At 48.0% G+C, this 19,483-nt stretch overlaps 1 protein-coding gene across 1 annotated transcript in view; it reads right to left on the reverse strand.

The window, feature by feature from the left end:
- Window positions 1-299: 299 nt before the first annotated feature.
- Window positions 300-19,483, reverse strand: part of LOC121287626 (uncharacterized transmembrane protein DDB_G0289901-like) — a 180,474-nt gene continuing 161,290 nt past the window's right edge. The window contains exon 2 of the mRNA XM_041205558.1: window positions 300-890. Coding sequence (XP_041061492.1) covers window positions 300-890 — 591 coding nt within the window. The remainder of the gene's footprint in view (window positions 891-19,483) is intronic.

Genomic DNA, 19,483 nt, shown 5'->3' on the forward strand with positions numbered 1-19,483 from the left:
TTGCCACTCTGGGAAGAGTTGCCACTCTGGGAAGGGTTGTCACTCTGGGAAGAGTTGTCACTCTGGGAAGAGATGTCACTCTGTTAAGAGTTGCCACTCTGGGAAGAGTTGTCACTCTGTTAAGAGTTGCCACTCTGGGAAGAGTTGTCACTCTGTGAAGAGTTGTCACTCTGTGAAGAGTTGCCACTCTGGGAAGAGTTGCCACTCTGGGAAGGGTTGTCACTCTGGGAAGAGTTGTCACTCTGGGAAGAGATGTCACTCTGTTAAGAGTTGCCACTCTGGGAAGAGTTGTCACTCTGTTAAGAGTTGCCACTCTGGGAAGAGTTGTCACTCTGTGAAGAGTTGTCACTCTGTGAAGAGTTGCCACTCTGTGAAGAGTTGCCACTCTGGGAAGAGTTGCCACTCTGGGAAGAGTTGTCACTCTGGAAAGAGTTGTCACTCTGGAAAGAGTTGTCACTCTGCGAAGAGTTGCCACCCTGGGAAGAGTTGCCACCCTGTGAAGAGTTGCCACTCTGGGAAGAGTTGTCACTCTGGGAAGGGTTGCCACTCTGGAAAGAGTTGTCACTCTGTGAAGAGTTGCCACCCTGGGAAGAGTTGCCACTCTGGGAAGAGTTGCCACCCTGGGAAGAGTTGTCACCCTGGGAAGAGTTGTCACTCTGGGAAGAGTTGTCACTCTGTGAAGGGTTGTCACTCTGTGAAGGGTTGTCACTCTGTGAAGAGTTGCCACCCTGGGAAGAGTTGTCACTCTGTGAAGAGTTGCCACTCTGTGAAGGGTTGCCACTCTGGAAAGAGTTGTCACTCTGTGAAGAGTTGCCACTCTGTGAAGGGTTGCCACTCTGGAAAGAGTTGTCACTCTGTGAAGAGTTGCCACCCTGGGAAGAGTTCTCACTCTGGAAGAGTTGTCACTGAAGGGTTGCCACTCTGTGAAGAGTTGCCACTCTGGAAGAGTTGTCACTCTGGGAAGAGTTGTCACTCTGGGAAGAGTTGTCACTCTGTGAAGAGCTGTCACTCTGGGATGAGTTGTCACTCTGGGATGAGTTGTCACTCTGGGAAGAATTGTCACTGGGAAGAATTGTTACTTTGGCAAGAGCTGTCACTCTGGGGAGGAGCAGTCAATCAGGTGGAGTTCTCTCCTAGATATGAGCCAGCACAAGCTTTTGGTGTTCAGTCACCACTTCAAGACCCTGAGTTGTATTAAGGCAAGATTAACAAGGGAGTGGGGCAGGGTATTAAAGGATGTTAGGTGGATGGTTTAGAAAATTAGGCTGCAGATCTAGTGTGTGAAATGTAGCAGAATTTTCTAGAATTGCAATAAAATCTTTTTATCTTGCAGTCTATAATGAGGTCCATCTATAGCACCAACACTCAATTAGATTTTGAGCATACATTAGGATGTAGCATGTTTATAAAGATCATTTCAGCTGCTGGATATAGTTTTGAAATGATCCAGGGTGGAATTCGGGAGATGTAAACGAGGTATTCAATCTCCCCTTCAGAAATGAGAGCTTCTTTATCCACGGTGTCTTAGGATGGAGTCTCACCTGACTAATATTATTGACGTTTCCAATTAATTTTCATTAGCACCAAAGCAGGTACCAGAATGCTGCATCCTGCCCTTACTCCACTTCTGTCTCTGTCTTTCTCACCGTGCGATTTTAAATGGCAGTCCAGCTCTAGGGGGAAGTCATTGTAAAAGGGTTTCATTACTCTGTGACTCACCCAGCTGTTGATGTGTCAGGGCAGCTCCAGGGTGCAAGGCAAAAACAGGAGGGCACCCTGTGCAACATAATTATAAATCTAACTGAATAAAAACAGAAAATGCTGGAGACACATGGCAGCATCGCTGGGAGAGGAGGGTAGGGTTAACATTTCAGACCTACACGCCTTGGCAAGGACACAGTATTTTGTGTTATGCAGATTTAGGGAAAGCTACCCCTGCCCCATCGCCTCCATAAGTTAAATTATTCTTGTAATGCTGATTTCCGCCATTAGATGGCGGTATTGCCTTTATAAAAGACTTTGGTTTTAAGAATGAATTTTGGCAACCTTACTATTGATCTTGTGAACTCTTGAAAGTGATTTGATGCACTGTGCTAAGTGCATGTAGGACAGAATTCATTTACTAAGTTCTATTTGCAAAAGAAAAACTTGACCTAAATGCATTAGTCTCGAGTATCGGTAGTTAAATAATCCGAATATTTGTATAGCACCTTTCACAAGCGCGAGATGTCCCAAGGCGCTTAAAAGCCAATGAAATACATTTGCAATACCCCGTCACTGTTGTAATGTACGAGACGCAGCAGCCAGTTCTGGCGCAACAAGATCCTAGAAACATCAATGTGTTTCAGAACAGATAAGCTGTTCTATTGATATTTAAAATTCATTCATTCACGGGATGTGGGTGTCGCTGGCTGGGCCAGCATTTATTGCCCATCCCTAATTGCCCTTGAGAAGGTGGTGGTGAGCTGCCTTCTTGAACCGCTGCAGTTCCTGTGGTGTAGGTACACCCACAGTGCTGTTAGGGAGGGAGTTCCAGGATTTTGACCCAGCGACATATTTCCAAGTCAGGATGGTGAGTGGCTTGAAGGGGAACTTTTAGGTGATGGTATTCCCATGTGTCTGCCACCCTTGTCCTTCCCGATGGTAGTAATCATGGGTTTGGAATGTGGAACGATGTTGGCTGATGGATAAATATTGGCTGGGACACCGGAGGAGATGGAGAGCGTGAAAGGAATCTCCCTTGCCCTTAATCAAAATATAGAATTACATTGTACTTACAGCACAGAAACAGGCCATTCAGCCCGACAGGTCCTTGCTGGAGGTTATGCCCAACAGAACTTTCTTCCTCCCACACATTCTAACCCAATCAGTGTATCCTTCTGTTCCTTTATTTCTCACGTATTTATTTAGCTCCCTCCGCCTCAAATGCACTTTTTTTCCTTTCATAGGTTTCAAAAATTCCTTCATGGGGCGTGGGAGTTGCTGGGCAACAAGTGCTAGCGTTGCTAGTGACACCGACATCCCAATAAAGAAAAACTTCCCAGCGGATTTCTCAGTGACTATCTTATTATTTAAGGAGTTGGATTTTTTTTTATTTCTGATAGGTAGCTAAGCATAAATACTCCCTTAGAAATAGAGAAATACAAGCGCAGGATTGGAGTTGTGATTCCAGGTACCCTTGGGGAGCCTTAAAAGAGTTTGATGTTGTGAAGTACCTAGTCAACAGCAAAAGGCTTCGTAAAATGCAAATTTTATAATGGCCTTTTGTTTCTCATTACCACTCCACTTCTACCTGTGGGTCTGTGATTTGCTGTGGAATCATAGAGTCGTACAGAGATTTGAGCGCATAATCTAGGCTGACAATCCACAGCAGTACTGAGGGGGTGCTGCAGTGTCAGAGGTGCTGCCTTTGGGGTGAGATGTTAAGCTGAGGCCAGTCTTCCCTCTCAGGTGGACATACAAATCTCATGCCACTATTTTTTCACAAATAGGTTTCTATCTATGCCTTTGATCCCAATTAGCTAGCAATATCTTGTGTAGCACCTAATACTTTCTGGAATTTTACAACACCTATAGCTCGTCCTCTATCACCACACCAGTGTGTCTCTCAAAAGAACTCTATAATGCCTTGGAACTCGTTGCTTACAAGGTGGTGGAAGCAGCAATATAGGTCCGATGTTGTGGATGGGTGATTAATGCTGGCCTCGCCCATATCCCATGAAAGAAGAGAGAGAATAAAACTGACAGGAAAAGCAATCTGATAAGGTAAATACACAGCATTTGACAAAGATGTGGACCAGTGTCCACAGGATGGGCTGAGAAATGGCACACCTTAATGTAGATATAAACATAAAGCAACTCATAAATGGGGCAAAGAATGTGGTTACACAACGAGGGGTTCTGTTTTGAAAATGTTTTCACTGCCCAATGGGAAGGCAGAAACTCTTTAGACAAGCGCAGACTAAGAATATCAGTTTCCACCAGCCTAACCCATAGCCCAGCAATCCCATAGCATTAAAGAGTCATTACAACACAAGGAGGCCATTCAGCCCATCAAGTCCAGCCAGCTCTATTCCCCCACTGTATCACCCTAGCCATAGTGTTCAGGCATCTCTGACAAGGTCAGCATTTGTTGCCCATCTCTAATTGCCCTTTCACTGAAAGGCCAATTATCAGAGGGGCAGTTAGCCACATTGTTGTGGGTCTGGAGTCACATGTAGGCCAGACCAGGTAAGGAAGGCAAATCTCCTTCCCTGACAGACATTAGTGAACCAGATGGGTTTTTATGACAATCAACTATAGTTTCATAGGCATCATTAATGACACCAGCTTTCAATTCTGTATTTTTATTAATTTGAATTTGAGTTCTACAAGCTGTTGTGGTGGGATTTGAATCCACGCCCCCAGAGCATTAGCCTGGCCGCCAGGATTACTACTCTAGTGACATCACCAATACACCACCAGCTCCCCAAGTGTCAGTCCAATTTCCCTTTGAAATCATCGATTGTTTCTGCCTCCACCACCTTGTAAGCAGTGAGGTCCAAGTCATTATAGAGTTCTTTTGAGAGACACACTGGTGTGGTGATAGAGGATGAGCTATAGGTGTTGTAAAATTCCAGAAAGTATTAGGTGCCACACAAGATATTGCTAGCTAATCGGGATCAAAGGCATAGATAGAAACCTATTTGTGAAGAAATAGTGGCATGAGATTTATATGTCCACCTGAGAGGGAAGACTGGCCTCAGCTTAACATCTCACCCCAAAGGCAGCACCTCTGACAGCGCAGCACTCCCTCAGTACTGCTGTGGAGTGTCAGCCTAGATTATGCACTCAAATCTCTGTACGACTCTATAATTCCACAGCAAATCACAGACCCACAGGTAGAAGTGGGGTGGTAATGAGAAACAAAAGGCCATCATAAAATTTGCATTTCAGAACCTTGAAAATGTTGGTAATTATTGTGCAGCGTAGTGAGAAAAGAGGATGAAACAGAACCTGTGTACGCTGGCTTGTGTTACAGGTAAACAAAGGACATCTTTAATTCAACTTAAGATGCCCACTGGCTTGAGTCCAAAGGTGCTTCCTTGAGGATCAAAATATAGCTGAGTGACACAGAGATTTCACCGTAAGCTTATTATTTTTTGTTTCTGGGTATAATATTTTATAGTAACAGAGTTTAGAAAGTCATTGTGTTTGTTAGCAGACAGTACCGTTGAAAGGTTTAGTGAACAGTTAATGCTTGGATTGTTACCTTCATGTCTAATCATGTTTATTACTTTTAAAACTCAGGGTGCTCTACGCTTGCAGCTGTTGGCAGCAGCAAGGACAAAACATCTTTACACAGCATGTAAAACCTGGGGCCCTTGTTTATGCCTCTGTACACACTGTTTCTGGTTGAGTTAAATCCAGATGTGGACACCCTTCCTGACTTAATTGCACGAAAGTTGGAGCAGACTTTTTTTTTTACACACAAATGACCGGGCTTCACAAACGGAAATGTCACTGACTTTGGCAGGTCTATCCCACGGATCTTCAAGTGAAAATCTCCCTTCCCCAGAAATGAGAAGGCTGGCCGTTGAATCGACAGAGGTATTTAAGATTTGTAAATGGTTTGAGAGGGTAGATAGAGAGAAAACCTTTCCACTTGTCGGCTGGAGTATAGGGGGCCATGTATATAGGGTGGGATATTCCGGTACTGCCAGAGCACACATTGTCATTGGGTGGGGGGGGGGGGGGTGAATGGGAAAATCCTGGCCGTAATGTTTCAAAAGCTTCCGTCATTCTATGTAAGATGATGGACATGCAGGAAGTCCATTGGCAATAGGAATATAATGTAGTCACTAATAAATCCGATAGGAAATTCAGGAGAAACCTCTTCACCCAGAGAGTGGTTTGAATGGGGACATCGCTACCACAGAGGGTGGTTGTAGAATGACACAGGATATCCGGCCTAGAAGCAGGCCAATGGCACAACCAGGCCATGCCGGTGTTTCTGCTCCAGGTGAGCCTCCACCCATCTTCATTTAAATCTATCATTGGGGAGATGGTGGCGTAGGGGTAATGTCACTGGATGAGTAATCCCGAGACCCAGGCTAATGCTCTGGGGACATGGGTTCAAATCCATGGCAGCTGGTGGAATTTAAATTCAGTTAATAAATCTGCAATATAAAGCTAATTTCAGTAATGGTGACCATGAAACTATCATTGATTGTTGTAAAAACCCATCTGGTTCACTAATGTCCTTTAGGGAAGGAAATCTGCTGTCCTTACCTGGTCTGGCCTACATGTGACTCCAGACCCACAGCAACATGGTTGACTCTTAAGTGCCCTCTCAAATGGCCTAAGAAACCACTCAGTTCAAGGGCAATTAGGGATGGGTAACAAACGCTGACCTTGCCAGCAATGCCCACATCCCATAAAATAACATTTAAAAATTGTAACCCCCTATTCCCTTCCCCTCAGGTGCTTGTGTGGATTCCCCTCAAATGCACCTATACTATTTACTTCAACCTCCCCCTGTGGTAGCAAGTTTCACATCCTCACCACACATTGGGTAAAGATGTTTCTTCTGAATTCCCTATTGGGTTTCTTGGTGACTATCTTATACTGATGACCTCTTGTTATGCTCTTCCCCACAAGAGGAAACATTCTCTCAGTAACTACTCTATCAAATCCTCTCACAATTTGAAAGACCTCTATTATCACCCCTCAGCTTTCTTTTTTCAAGAGAAACGAGGCCCAGCCTGTCTATCCATTCTTTATATGTATAGTTGCAATGAATAGTATATGGCTTCAAAGGGAAGTTAGATAAACACATGAGGGAGAAAGGAATTGATGGTTATGCTGATAAGGTTGGATGAGGAAGGATAGGAGGAGGCTCCTGTGGAGCAGAAACACGGGCTGAATGTGTTGCCAGGCTGCAAATTTTATGAAATTCTGTTTTAAAACTTTCCTAGTTTTACTCGACAGGGCTGTTCCACAGTCACCACGATCAACCCATCTGCCCCATTCAAAATACACATTGATGTCTCCCCTATTGGCTTTTCGGTATGCGAATGGCTTCAAGTTAATCCGTGGGAGTGGGGCAAGGATGCAAAAGTTCAGCCTCTCTGCAGTGGGATTGATATTTCTGATCATTAGGATAAATGGATAAAATTGACATGTGCTGTGAATCAGGCACCAGTTCCCCATACACACTCCTCTTGCCTAAAGCGCTATAGTTATGGCTTATTTTCAAAGTCCATAGAGGCACATTTAAGGTGCAATGAATGTAATTCCTGCTGTTATAAAAAGTGCTAGCTTCATAAAATGGGGCCATGAAACAATATTAGACTAAACAACACCCTCAAAACCAGCACCCAACACCTTCGACACCAGCACCAACACACGCAAAAACATCACCCAACACACGCAAAACCAGTACCCAATACACGCAAAACCATCACCCAACAAATGCAAAACCAGCACCCAATGTAAACAAAACCAGCACCCAACACATGCAAAACCAGTACGCAACATATGCAAAACCAGCAACCAATGTACACAAAACCAGCAGCCAAGACAGGCGAAACCAGTACGCAACACATGCAAAACCATCACCCAATGTACACAAAACCAGCACCCAACACATGCAAAATCAGCACCCAATAGACGCAAAACCAGCACCCAATGTACACAAAACCAGCACCCAACACATGCAAAACCAGCACAAAATGTACACAAAACCAACATCCAACAAACGCAAAACCAGCACCGAACACCGTCAACACAAGCAACAACACCCGCAAAACCAGCAACCAACACACACAAAACCAGCACACAATAAACACAAAACCAGCACCCAACACCCTCAACACAAGCACCAACACCCACAAAACCAGTAGCCAACACACGCAAAACCAGGACCCAACACACGCAAAACCAGCACCCAACGCACGCAAAACCAGTACCCAACACACGCAAAACCAGTACCCAACACACGCAAAACCAGCACCCAACACACTCAAGACCAGCACCCAACACACGCAAAACCCGTACACAACACACGCAAAATCAGCACCCAACACACGCAAAACTAGCAACCAACACACGCAAAACCAGCACCCAACACACGCAAAACTAGCACCCAACACACGCAAAACTTGCAGCCGACCCACGCAAAAACAGTACACGACAAACCCAAAACCAGCACCCGACACACGCAAAACCAGCACCCAACACAAGCAAAACCAGCACCCAACACACGCAAAACCAGCACCTGACACACGCAAAACCAGCACCCAACACACGCAAAACCAGCACCGAACACACGCAAAACCAGCACCCAACACACACAAAACCAGCACACAATACACACAAAACCAGCACCCAACACCCTCAACACAAGCACCAACACCCACAAAACCAGTAGCCAAAACACGCAAAACCAGGACCCAACACACACAAAACCAGCACCCAACGCACGCAAAACCAGTACTCAACGCACGCAAAACCAGTACCCAACGCACGCAAAACCAACACCCAACACACGCAAAACCAGCACCCAACACACGGAAAACCCGTACACAACACACGCAAAATCAGCACCCAACACACGCAAAACTAGCAACCAACACACGCAAAACCAGCACCCAACACACGCAAAACTAGCAACCAACACACGCAAAACTAGCAACCAACACACGCAAAACAAGTACCCAACACACGCAAAACCAGTACCCAACACACGCAAAACCAGCACCCAACACACGCAAAACCCGTACCCAACACACGCAAAACCAGCACCCAACACACGCAAAACCAGCACCCAACACACGCAAAACTAGCAACCAACACACGCAAAACTAGCAATCAACACACGCAAAACAAGTACCCAACACACGCAAAACCAGCACCCAACACACGCAAAACCCGTACCCAACACACGCAAAACCAGCACCCAACACACGCAAAACCAGCACCCAACACACGCAAAACCAGCACCCAACACACGCAAAACCAGCACCCAACACACGCAAAACCAGCACCCAACACACGCAAAACCAGCACCCAACACACGCAAAACTAGTACCAAACACAAGCAAAACCAGCACCCAACAAACGCAAAACCAGCACACGACATATGCAAAACCAGCAACCGACACATGCAAAACCAGTACCCAACATACGCAAAACTAGCACCCAACACACGCAAAACTAGCACACGACCCACGCAAAACTAGCACCCTACACACGCAAAACCAGCAACCGACACATGCAAAACCAGCACCAGACACAAGCAAAACCAGCACCCGACACAGGCAAAACCAGCACCCGACACAGGCAAAACCAGCACCCGACACAGGCAAAACCAGCACCCAACACACGCAAAACCAGCCACCAACACATGCAAAACCAGCACCCAATGTACAAAAAACCAACATCCAACACCCGCAAAACCAGCACCCGACACATGCAAAACCAGCACCCAACACACGCAAAGCTAGCACCCAAAACAAGCAAAACCAGCACCCAACACACGCAAAACCAGCACCCAACACCCACAAAACCAGCACCCAACACATGCAAAACCAGCACCCAATGTAAACAAAACCAGCACCCAACACATGCAAAACCAGTACGCAACATATGCAAAACCAGCAACCAATGTACACAAAACCAGCAGCCAAGACAGGCGAAACCAGTACGCAACACATGCAAAACCATCACCCAATGTACACAAAACCAGCACCCAACACATGCAAAATCAGCACCCAATAGACGCAAAACCAGCACCCAATGTACACAAAACCAGCACCCAACACATGCAAAAACCAGCACCAATGTACACAAAACCAACATCCAACACACGCAAAACCAGCACCCAACACCGTAACACAAGCACAACACCCGCAAACCAGCACACCAACACACACAAACCAGCACCCCAATACACACACAAACCAGCACCCAACACAACTCAAAAACCAGCACCAACACACACAAAACCAGCACCCAACACACGCAAAAACCAGCACCCAACGCAAGCAAAACCAGCACCCAACACCGCCAACACAAGCACCAACACCCACAAAACCAGCACCCAACACACGCAAAACCAGCACCCAACACACACAAAACCAACATCCAACACACGCAAAACTAGCACCCAACACACGCAAAAACCCAGTCCCACACAACGACAAACCAGCACCCAACACACGCAAAACCAGCACCCAACACACGAAAAACCAGCACCCAACACACGCAAAACCAGTACCCAACACACGCAAAACCAGCACCCGACAAAAGCAAAACCAGCACCCAACACACGCAAAACCAGCACCCAACACACGCAAAACCAGCACCCAACACACGCAAAACCCGTACACAACACACGCAAAATCAGCACCCAACACACGCAAAACTAGCAACCAACACACGCAAAACCAGCACCCAACACACGCAAAACTAGCAACCAACACACGCAAAACTAGCAACCAACACACGCAAAACAAGTACCCAACACACGCAAAACCAGCACCCAACACACGCAAAACCCGTACCCAACACAAGCAAAACCAGCACCCAACACACGCAAAACCCGTACCCAACACACGCAAAACCAGCACCCAACACACGCAAAACCAGCACCCAACACACGCAAAGCCAGCACCGAACACACGCAAAACCAGCACCCAACACACACAAAACCAGCACACAATACACACAAAACCAGCACCCAACACCCTCAACACAAGCACCAACACCCCACAAAACCAGTAGCCCAAAACACGCAAAACCAGGACCCAACACACACAAACCAGCACCCAACGCACGCAAAACCAGTACTCAACTCACGCAAAACCAGTACCCAACTCACGCAAAACCAACACCCAACACACGCAAAACCAGCACCCAACACACGGAAAACCGTACACAACACACGCAAAATCAGCACCCAACACACGCAAAACCAGCAACCAACACACGCAAAACCAGCACCCAACACACGCAAAACTAGCACCAGACACATGCAAAACTAGCAACCAACACACGCAAAACCAGTACCCAACACACGCAAAACCAGTACCCAACACACGCAAAACCAGCACCCAACACACGCAAAACCAGTACCCAACACACGCAAAACCAGCACCCAACACACGCAAAACCAGCACCCAACACACGCAAAACTAGCACGCAGCACACGCAAAACTAGCACCCAACACAGCAAAACAAGTACCCAACACATGCAAAACCAGCAACCAACGCACGCATACCAGTACCCAACACACGCAAAACTAGCACCAGACACATGCAAAACCAGCAACCAACACACGCATACCAGTACCCAACACACGCAAAACCCGCACCCAACACACGCAAAACCAGCACCCAACACACGCAAAACCAGCACCCAACACACGCAAAACCAGCACCCAACACAAGCAAAACCAGCACCCAACAAACGCAAAACTAGCACACGACATATGCAAAACCAGCAACCGACACATGCAAAACCAGTACCCAACACACGCAAAACTAGCACCCAACACACGCAAAACTAGCACACGACCCACGCAAAACTAGCACCCTACACACGTAAAACCAGCAACCGACACATGCAAAACCAGCACCCGACACAGGCAAAACCAGCACCCAACACACGCAAACCAGCAACCAACACATGCAAAACCAGCACCCAACACATGCAAAACCAGCACCCAACACATGCAAAACCAGCCACCAACACATGCAAAACCAGCACCCAATGTACAAAAAACCAACATCCAATACCCGCAAAACCAGCACCCGACACATGCAAAACCAGCACCCAACACACGCAAAGCTAGCACCCAAAACAAGCAAAACCAGCACCCAACACACGCAAAACCAGCACCCAACACACGCAAAACCAGCACCCAACACATGCAAAACCAGCACCCAACACATGCAAAACCAGCACCCAATGTACACAAAACCAACATCCAACACAAGCAAAACCAGCACCCAACACCGTCAACACAAGCACCAACACCCGCAAAACAAGCACCCAACACCCGCAAAACCAGCACCCACACCCGCAAAACCAATATCCAACACACGCAAAACCAGCACCCAACACACGAAAAACCAGCACCCAACACACGCAAAACCAGTACTCAACACACGCAAAACCAGCACCCAACACAAGCAAAACTAGCACCCAACACAAGCAAAACTAGCACACGACCCACGCAAAACTAGCACCCTACACACGCAAAACTACCACCCTACACACACAAAACTAGCACCCGACACACGCAAAACCAGCACCCAACATATGCAAAACCAATTACCAGCACACACAAAACCAGCACCCAACACACGCAAAACCATCACCCAATGTACACAAAACCAGCACCCAATACACACAAAACCAGCACCCAACACACGCAAAACCAGCACCCAACACACGTAAAACCAGCATCCAATGTACATAAAAGCAGCACCCAGTACACGCAAAACCACCACCCAATACAAGCAAAACCAGCACTCCACATGCAAAACCAGCACCCAATGTAAACAAAACCAACATCCAACAGACGCAAAACCAGGACCCAACACCGTCAACACAAGCACCAACACCCGCAAAACCAGCACCAACACCCGCAAAACCAGCACCCAACACATGCAAAACCAGCACCCAACAAACGCAAAACTAGCACCCAACACACTCAAGACCAGCACCCAACACACGCAAAACCAGCACCCAACACATGCAAAACCAGCACCCAACACATGCAAAACCAGCACCCAACACATGCAAAACCAGCACCCAATGTACAAATAAACAACATCCAACACACGCAGAACCAGCACCCAAGACCGTCTACACAAGCACCAACACCCGCAAAGCCAGCACCCGACACATGCAAAACTAGCACCCGACACATGCAAAACTAGCACCCAACACACGCAAAACTAGCACCCAACACACGCAAAACTAGCACCCGACACATGCAAAACCAGCACCCAACACATGCAAAACCAGCACCCAATGTACACAAAACCAACATCCAACACACGCAAAACCAGCACCCAACACCGTCAACACAAGCACCAACACCTGCAAAACCAGCACCCAAAACACACAAATCCAGCACCCAACACACACAAAACCAGCACCCAACACACACAAAACCAGCACCCAACACACACAAAACCAGCATCCAACACACGCAAAACTAGCACACAACACATGCAAAACCAGCACCCAACACATGCAAAACCAGCACCCAATGTACACAAAACCAACATCCAACACACGCAAAACCAGCACCCAACACCGTCAACACAAGCACCAACACCCGCAAAACCAGCACCCAACACACACAAAACCAGCAGCCAACACACACAAAACCAGCACCCACCGCACGCAAAACCAGCACCCAACACACGCAAAACCAATTCCCAGCACACACAAAACCAGCACCCAACACATGCAAAACCATCACCCAATGTACACAAAACCAGCACCCAATGTACACAAAACCAACATCCAACAGACGCAAAACCAGCACCCAACACCGTCAACACAAGCACCAATACCCGCAAAACCAGCACCCAACACACACAAAACCAGCACCCAACACACACTAAACCAGCACCCAACACACGCAAAACCAGCACCCAACACACGCAAAACCAATTCCCAGCACACACAAAACCAGCACCCAACACAAGCAAAACCATCACCCAATGTACACAAAACCAGCACCCAATACACACAAAACCAGCACCCAACACACGCAAAACCAGCACCCAACACACGTAAAACCAGCATCCAATGTACGTAAAAGCAGCACCCAGTACACGCAAAACCACCACCCAATACACGCAAAACCAGCACTCCACATGCAAAACCAGCACCCAATGTACACAAAACCAACATCCAACACACGCAAAACCAGCACCCAACACCGTCAACAAAAGCACCCAACACCCGCAAAACCAGCACCCAACACCCGCAAAACCCGCACACAACACACACAAGACCAGCACCCAACAGACGCAAAACCAGTACCCAGCACACGCAAAACCAGCACCCAATGTACACAAAACCAACATCCAACACACGCAAAACCAGTACCCAACACACACAAAACCAGCACACAACAAATGACAAACCAACACCCAACACATGCAAAACCAATAACCAGCACACGAAAAACCAGCACCCAACACTCGCAAAACCAGTACCCAACACACGCAAAACCAACACCCAACACAAGCAAAACTAGCACCCGACCCACGCAAAACTAGCACCCGACCCACGCAAAACTAGCACCCTACACACGCAAAACTACCACCCTACACACACAAAACTAGCACCCGACCCACGCAAAAGTAGCACCCGACCCACGCAAAAGTAGCACCCAACACACGCAAAACCTGCACCCGACAAACGCAAAACAAGCACCCGACACACGCAAAACTAGCACCAAACACACGCAAAACTAGCACCCGAACCACGCAAAACTAGCACCCGACACACGCAAAACTAGCACCCGACAGACGCAAAACTAGCACCCAACACACGCAAAACCAGCACCCGACTCATGCAAAACCAGCACCCGACTCATGCAAAACCAGCACCCAATGCAGAAAAAAACAACATCCAACACATGCAGAACGAGCACACAAGACCGTCTACACAAGCACCAACACCCGCAAAACCAGCACCCGACACCCGCAAAACTAGCACCCAACACACGCAAAACCTGCACCCGACAAACGCAAAACAAGCACCCGACACACGCAAAACTAGCACCAAACACACGCAAAACTAGCACCCGAACCACGCAAAACTAGCACCCAACACACGCAAAACTAGCACCCGACAGACGCAAAACTAGCACCCAACACACGCAAAACCAGCACCCAACACATGCAAAACCAGCACCCAACAGATGCAAAACCAGCACCCAATGCACAAAAAAACAACATCCAACACACGCAGAACGAGCACCCAAGACCGTCTACACAAGCACCAACACCCGCAAAACCAGCACCCGACACCCGCAAAACCAGCACCCAACACACGCAAAACTAGCACCCAACACACACAAAACTAGCACCCAACACACGCCAAACCAGCACCCAAGACCGTCTACACAAGCACCAACACCCGCAAAACCAGCACCCGACACATGCAAAACCAGCACCCAACACATGCAAAACCAGCACCCAATGTACACAAAACCAACATCCAACACACGCAAAACCAGCACCCAACACCGTTAACACAAGCAGCAACACCCGCAAAACCAGCACCCAACACACACAAAACCAGCACCCAACACACACAAAACCAGCACCCAACACACACAAAACCAGCACCCAACACACACAAAACCAGCATCCAACACACGCAAAACTAGCACACAACACACGCAAAACCAGCACCCAACACATGCAAATCCAGCACCCAACACCGTCAACACAAGCACCAACACCCGCAAAACCAGCACCCAACACACACAAAACCAGCACCCAACACACACAAAACCAGCACCCAACACACGCAAAACCAGCACCCAACACACACAAAACCAATTCCCAGCACACACAAAACCAGCACCCAACACACGCAAAACCATCACCCAATGTACACAAAACCAGCACCCAATACACACAAAACCAGCACCCAACACACGCAAAACCAGCACCCAACACACATAAAACCAGCATCCAATGTACATAAAAGCAGCACCCAGTACACGCAAAACCACCACCCAATACACGCAAAACCAGCACTCCACATGCAAAACCAGCACCCAATGTACACAAAACCAACATCCAACACATGCAAAACCAGCACCCAACACCGTCAACACAAGCACCCAACACCCGCAAAACCAGCACCCAACACCCGCAAAACCCGCACCCAACACACACAAACCCAGCACCCAACAGACGCAAAACCAGTACCCAGCACACGCAAAACCAGCACCCAATGTACACAAAACCAACATCCAACACACGCAAAACCAGTACCCAACACACGCAAAACCAGCACACAACAAATGACAAACCAAAACCCAACACATGCAAAACCAATAACCAGCACACGAAAAACCAGCACCCAACACACGCAAAACCAGTACCCAACACACGCAAAACCAGCACCCAACACAAGCACAACTAGCACTCCACCCATGCAAAACTAGCACCCGACCCACGCAAAACTAGCACCCTACACACGCAAAACAAGTACCCAACACACGCAAAACCAGTACCCAACACACACAAAACCAGCACCCAACACACGCAAAACCCGTACCCAACACACGCAAAACCAGCACCCAACACACGCAAAACCAGCACCCAACACCCGCAAAACCCGCACCCAACACACACAAAACCAGCACCCAACAGACGCAAAACCAGTACCCAGCACACGCAAAACCAGCACCCAATGTACACAAAACCAACATCCAACACACGCAAAACCAGTACCCAACACACACAAAACCAGCACACAACAAATGACAAACCAACACCCAACACATGCAAAACCAATAACCAGCACACGAAAAACCAGCACCCAACACACGCAAAACCAGTACCCAACACACGCAAAACCAGCACCCAACACAAGCACAACTAGCACTCCACCCATGCAAAACTAGCACCCGACCCACGCAAAACTAGCACCCTACACACGCAAAACAAGTACCCAACACACGCAAAACCAGTACCCAACACACGCAAAACCAGCACCCAACACACGCAAAACCCGTACCCAACACACGCAAAACCAGCACCCAACACACGCAAAACCAGCACCCAACACACGCAAAACTAGCAACCAACACACGCAAAACTAGCAATCAACACACGCAAAACAAGTACCCAACACACAAAAACCAGCACCCAACACACGCAAAACCCGTACCCAACACACGCAAAACCAGCACCCAACACACGCAAAACCAGCACCCAACACACGCAAAACCAGCACCCAACACACGCAAAACCAGCACCCAACACACGCAAAACCAGCACCCAACACACGCAAAACCAGTACCCAACACAAGCAAAACCAGCACCCAACAAACGCAAAACCAGCACACGACATATGCAAAACCAGCAACCGACACATGCAAAACCAGTACCCAACATACGCAAAACTAGCACCCAACACACGCAAAACTAGCACACGACCCACGCAAAACTAGCACCCTACACACGCAAAACCAGCAACCGACACATGCAAAACCAGCACCAGACACAAGCAAAACCAGCACCCGACACAGGCAAAACCAGCACCCGACACAGGCAAAACCAGCACCCGACACAGGCAAAACCAGCACCCAACACACGCAAAACCAGCCACCAACACATGCAAAACCAGCACCCAATGTACAAAAAACCAACATCCAATACCCGCAAAACCATCACCCGACACATGCAAAACCAGCACCCAACACACGCAAAGCTAGCACCCAAAACAAGCAAAACCAGCACCCAACACACGCAAAACCAGCACCCAACACACGCAAAACCAGCACCCAACACATGCAAAACCAGCACCCAACACATGCAAAACCAGCACCCAATGTACACAAAACCAACATCCAACACAAGCAAAACCAGCACCCAACACCGTCAACACAAGCACCAACAGCCGCAAAACAAGCACCCAACACACACAAAACCAGCACCCAAGACCGTCTACACAAGCACCAACACCCGCAAAACCAGCACCCGACACAGGCAAAACCAGCACCCAACACATGCAAAACCAGCACCCAATGTACACAAAACCAACATCCAACACACGCAAAACCAGCACCCAACACCGTTAACACAAGCAGCAACACCCGCAAAACCAGCACCCAACACACACAAAACCAGCACCCAACACACACAAAACCAGCACCCAACACACACAAAACCAGCACCCAACACACACAAAACCAGCATCCAACACACGCAAAACTAGCACACAACACACGCAAAACCAGCACCCAACACATGCAAATCCAGCACCCAACACCGTCAACACAAGCACCAACACCCGCAAAACCAGCACCCAACACACACAAAACCAGCACCCAACACACACTAAACAGCACCCAACACACGCAAAACAGCACCCAACACACACAAAACCAATTCCCAGCACACACAAAACCAGCACCCAACACACGCAAAACCATCACCCAATGTACACAAAACCAGCACCCAATACACACAAAACCAGCACCCAACACACGCAAAACCAGCACCCAACACACATAAAACCAGCATCCAATGTACATAAAAGCAGCACCCAGTACACGCAAAACCACCACCCAATACACGCAAAACCAGCACTCCACATGCAAAACCAGCACCCAATGTACACAAAACCAACATCCAACACATGCAAAACCAGCACCCAACACCGTCAACACAAGCACCCAACACCCGCAAAACCAGCACCCAACACCCGCAAAACCCGCACCCAACACACACAAAACCAGCACCCAACAGACGCAAAACCAGTACCCAGCACACGCAAAACCAGCACCCAATGTACACAAAACCAACATCCAACACACGCAAAACCAGTACCCAACACACACAAAACCAGCACACAACAAATGACAAACCAACACCCAACACATGCAAAAACCAATAACCAGCACAGGCAAAAACCAGCACCCAACACACGCAAAACCAGTACCCAACACACGCAAAACCAGCACCCAACACAAGCAAAACTAGCACACCGACCCACGCAAAACTAGCACCCGACCCAAGCAAAACTAGCACCCTACACACGCAAAACTACTACCCAACACACGCAAAACCAGTACCCAACACACACAAAACCAGCACCCAACACACGCAAAACCCGTACCAACACACGCAAACCAGCACCCAACACACGCAAAACAGCACCCAACACCCGCAAAACCCGCACCAACACACACAAAACCAGCACCAACACACGCAAAACCAGCACCGGACACATGCAAAACCAGCACCCAATGTACAAAAAACCAAGAACCAACACACGCAAAACCAGTACCCAACACACGCAAAACCAGCACGCAAAACATTCAAAACCAACACCCAACACATGCAAAACCAATAACCACCACGAAAAACCAGCATCCCAACACACGCAAAACCATAACCCAACACACGCAAAACCAGCACCCACACAACGCAAAATCAGTACCCAACACACGCAAAACTAGCACCCACCACGCAAAACCAGCACCCAACACACGCAAAACTAGCAACCAACACACGCAAACTAGCAACCAACACACAGCAAAACAAGTACCCAACACACGCAAAACCAGTACCCAACACAAACGCAAAACCAGCACCCAACACACCAAACCCGTACCCAACACACGCAAAACCAGCACCCAACACACGCAAAACAGCACCCAACACACGCAAAACTAGCAACCAACACACCAAAAACACCATCAACACACGCAAAACAAAGTACCCA

This window comes from Carcharodon carcharias, chromosome 14 (assembly GCF_017639515.1).
Source record: "Carcharodon carcharias isolate sCarCar2 chromosome 14, sCarCar2.pri, whole genome shotgun sequence".
NCBI classification, from domain to species: domain Eukaryota; kingdom Metazoa; phylum Chordata; class Chondrichthyes; order Lamniformes; family Lamnidae; genus Carcharodon; species Carcharodon carcharias.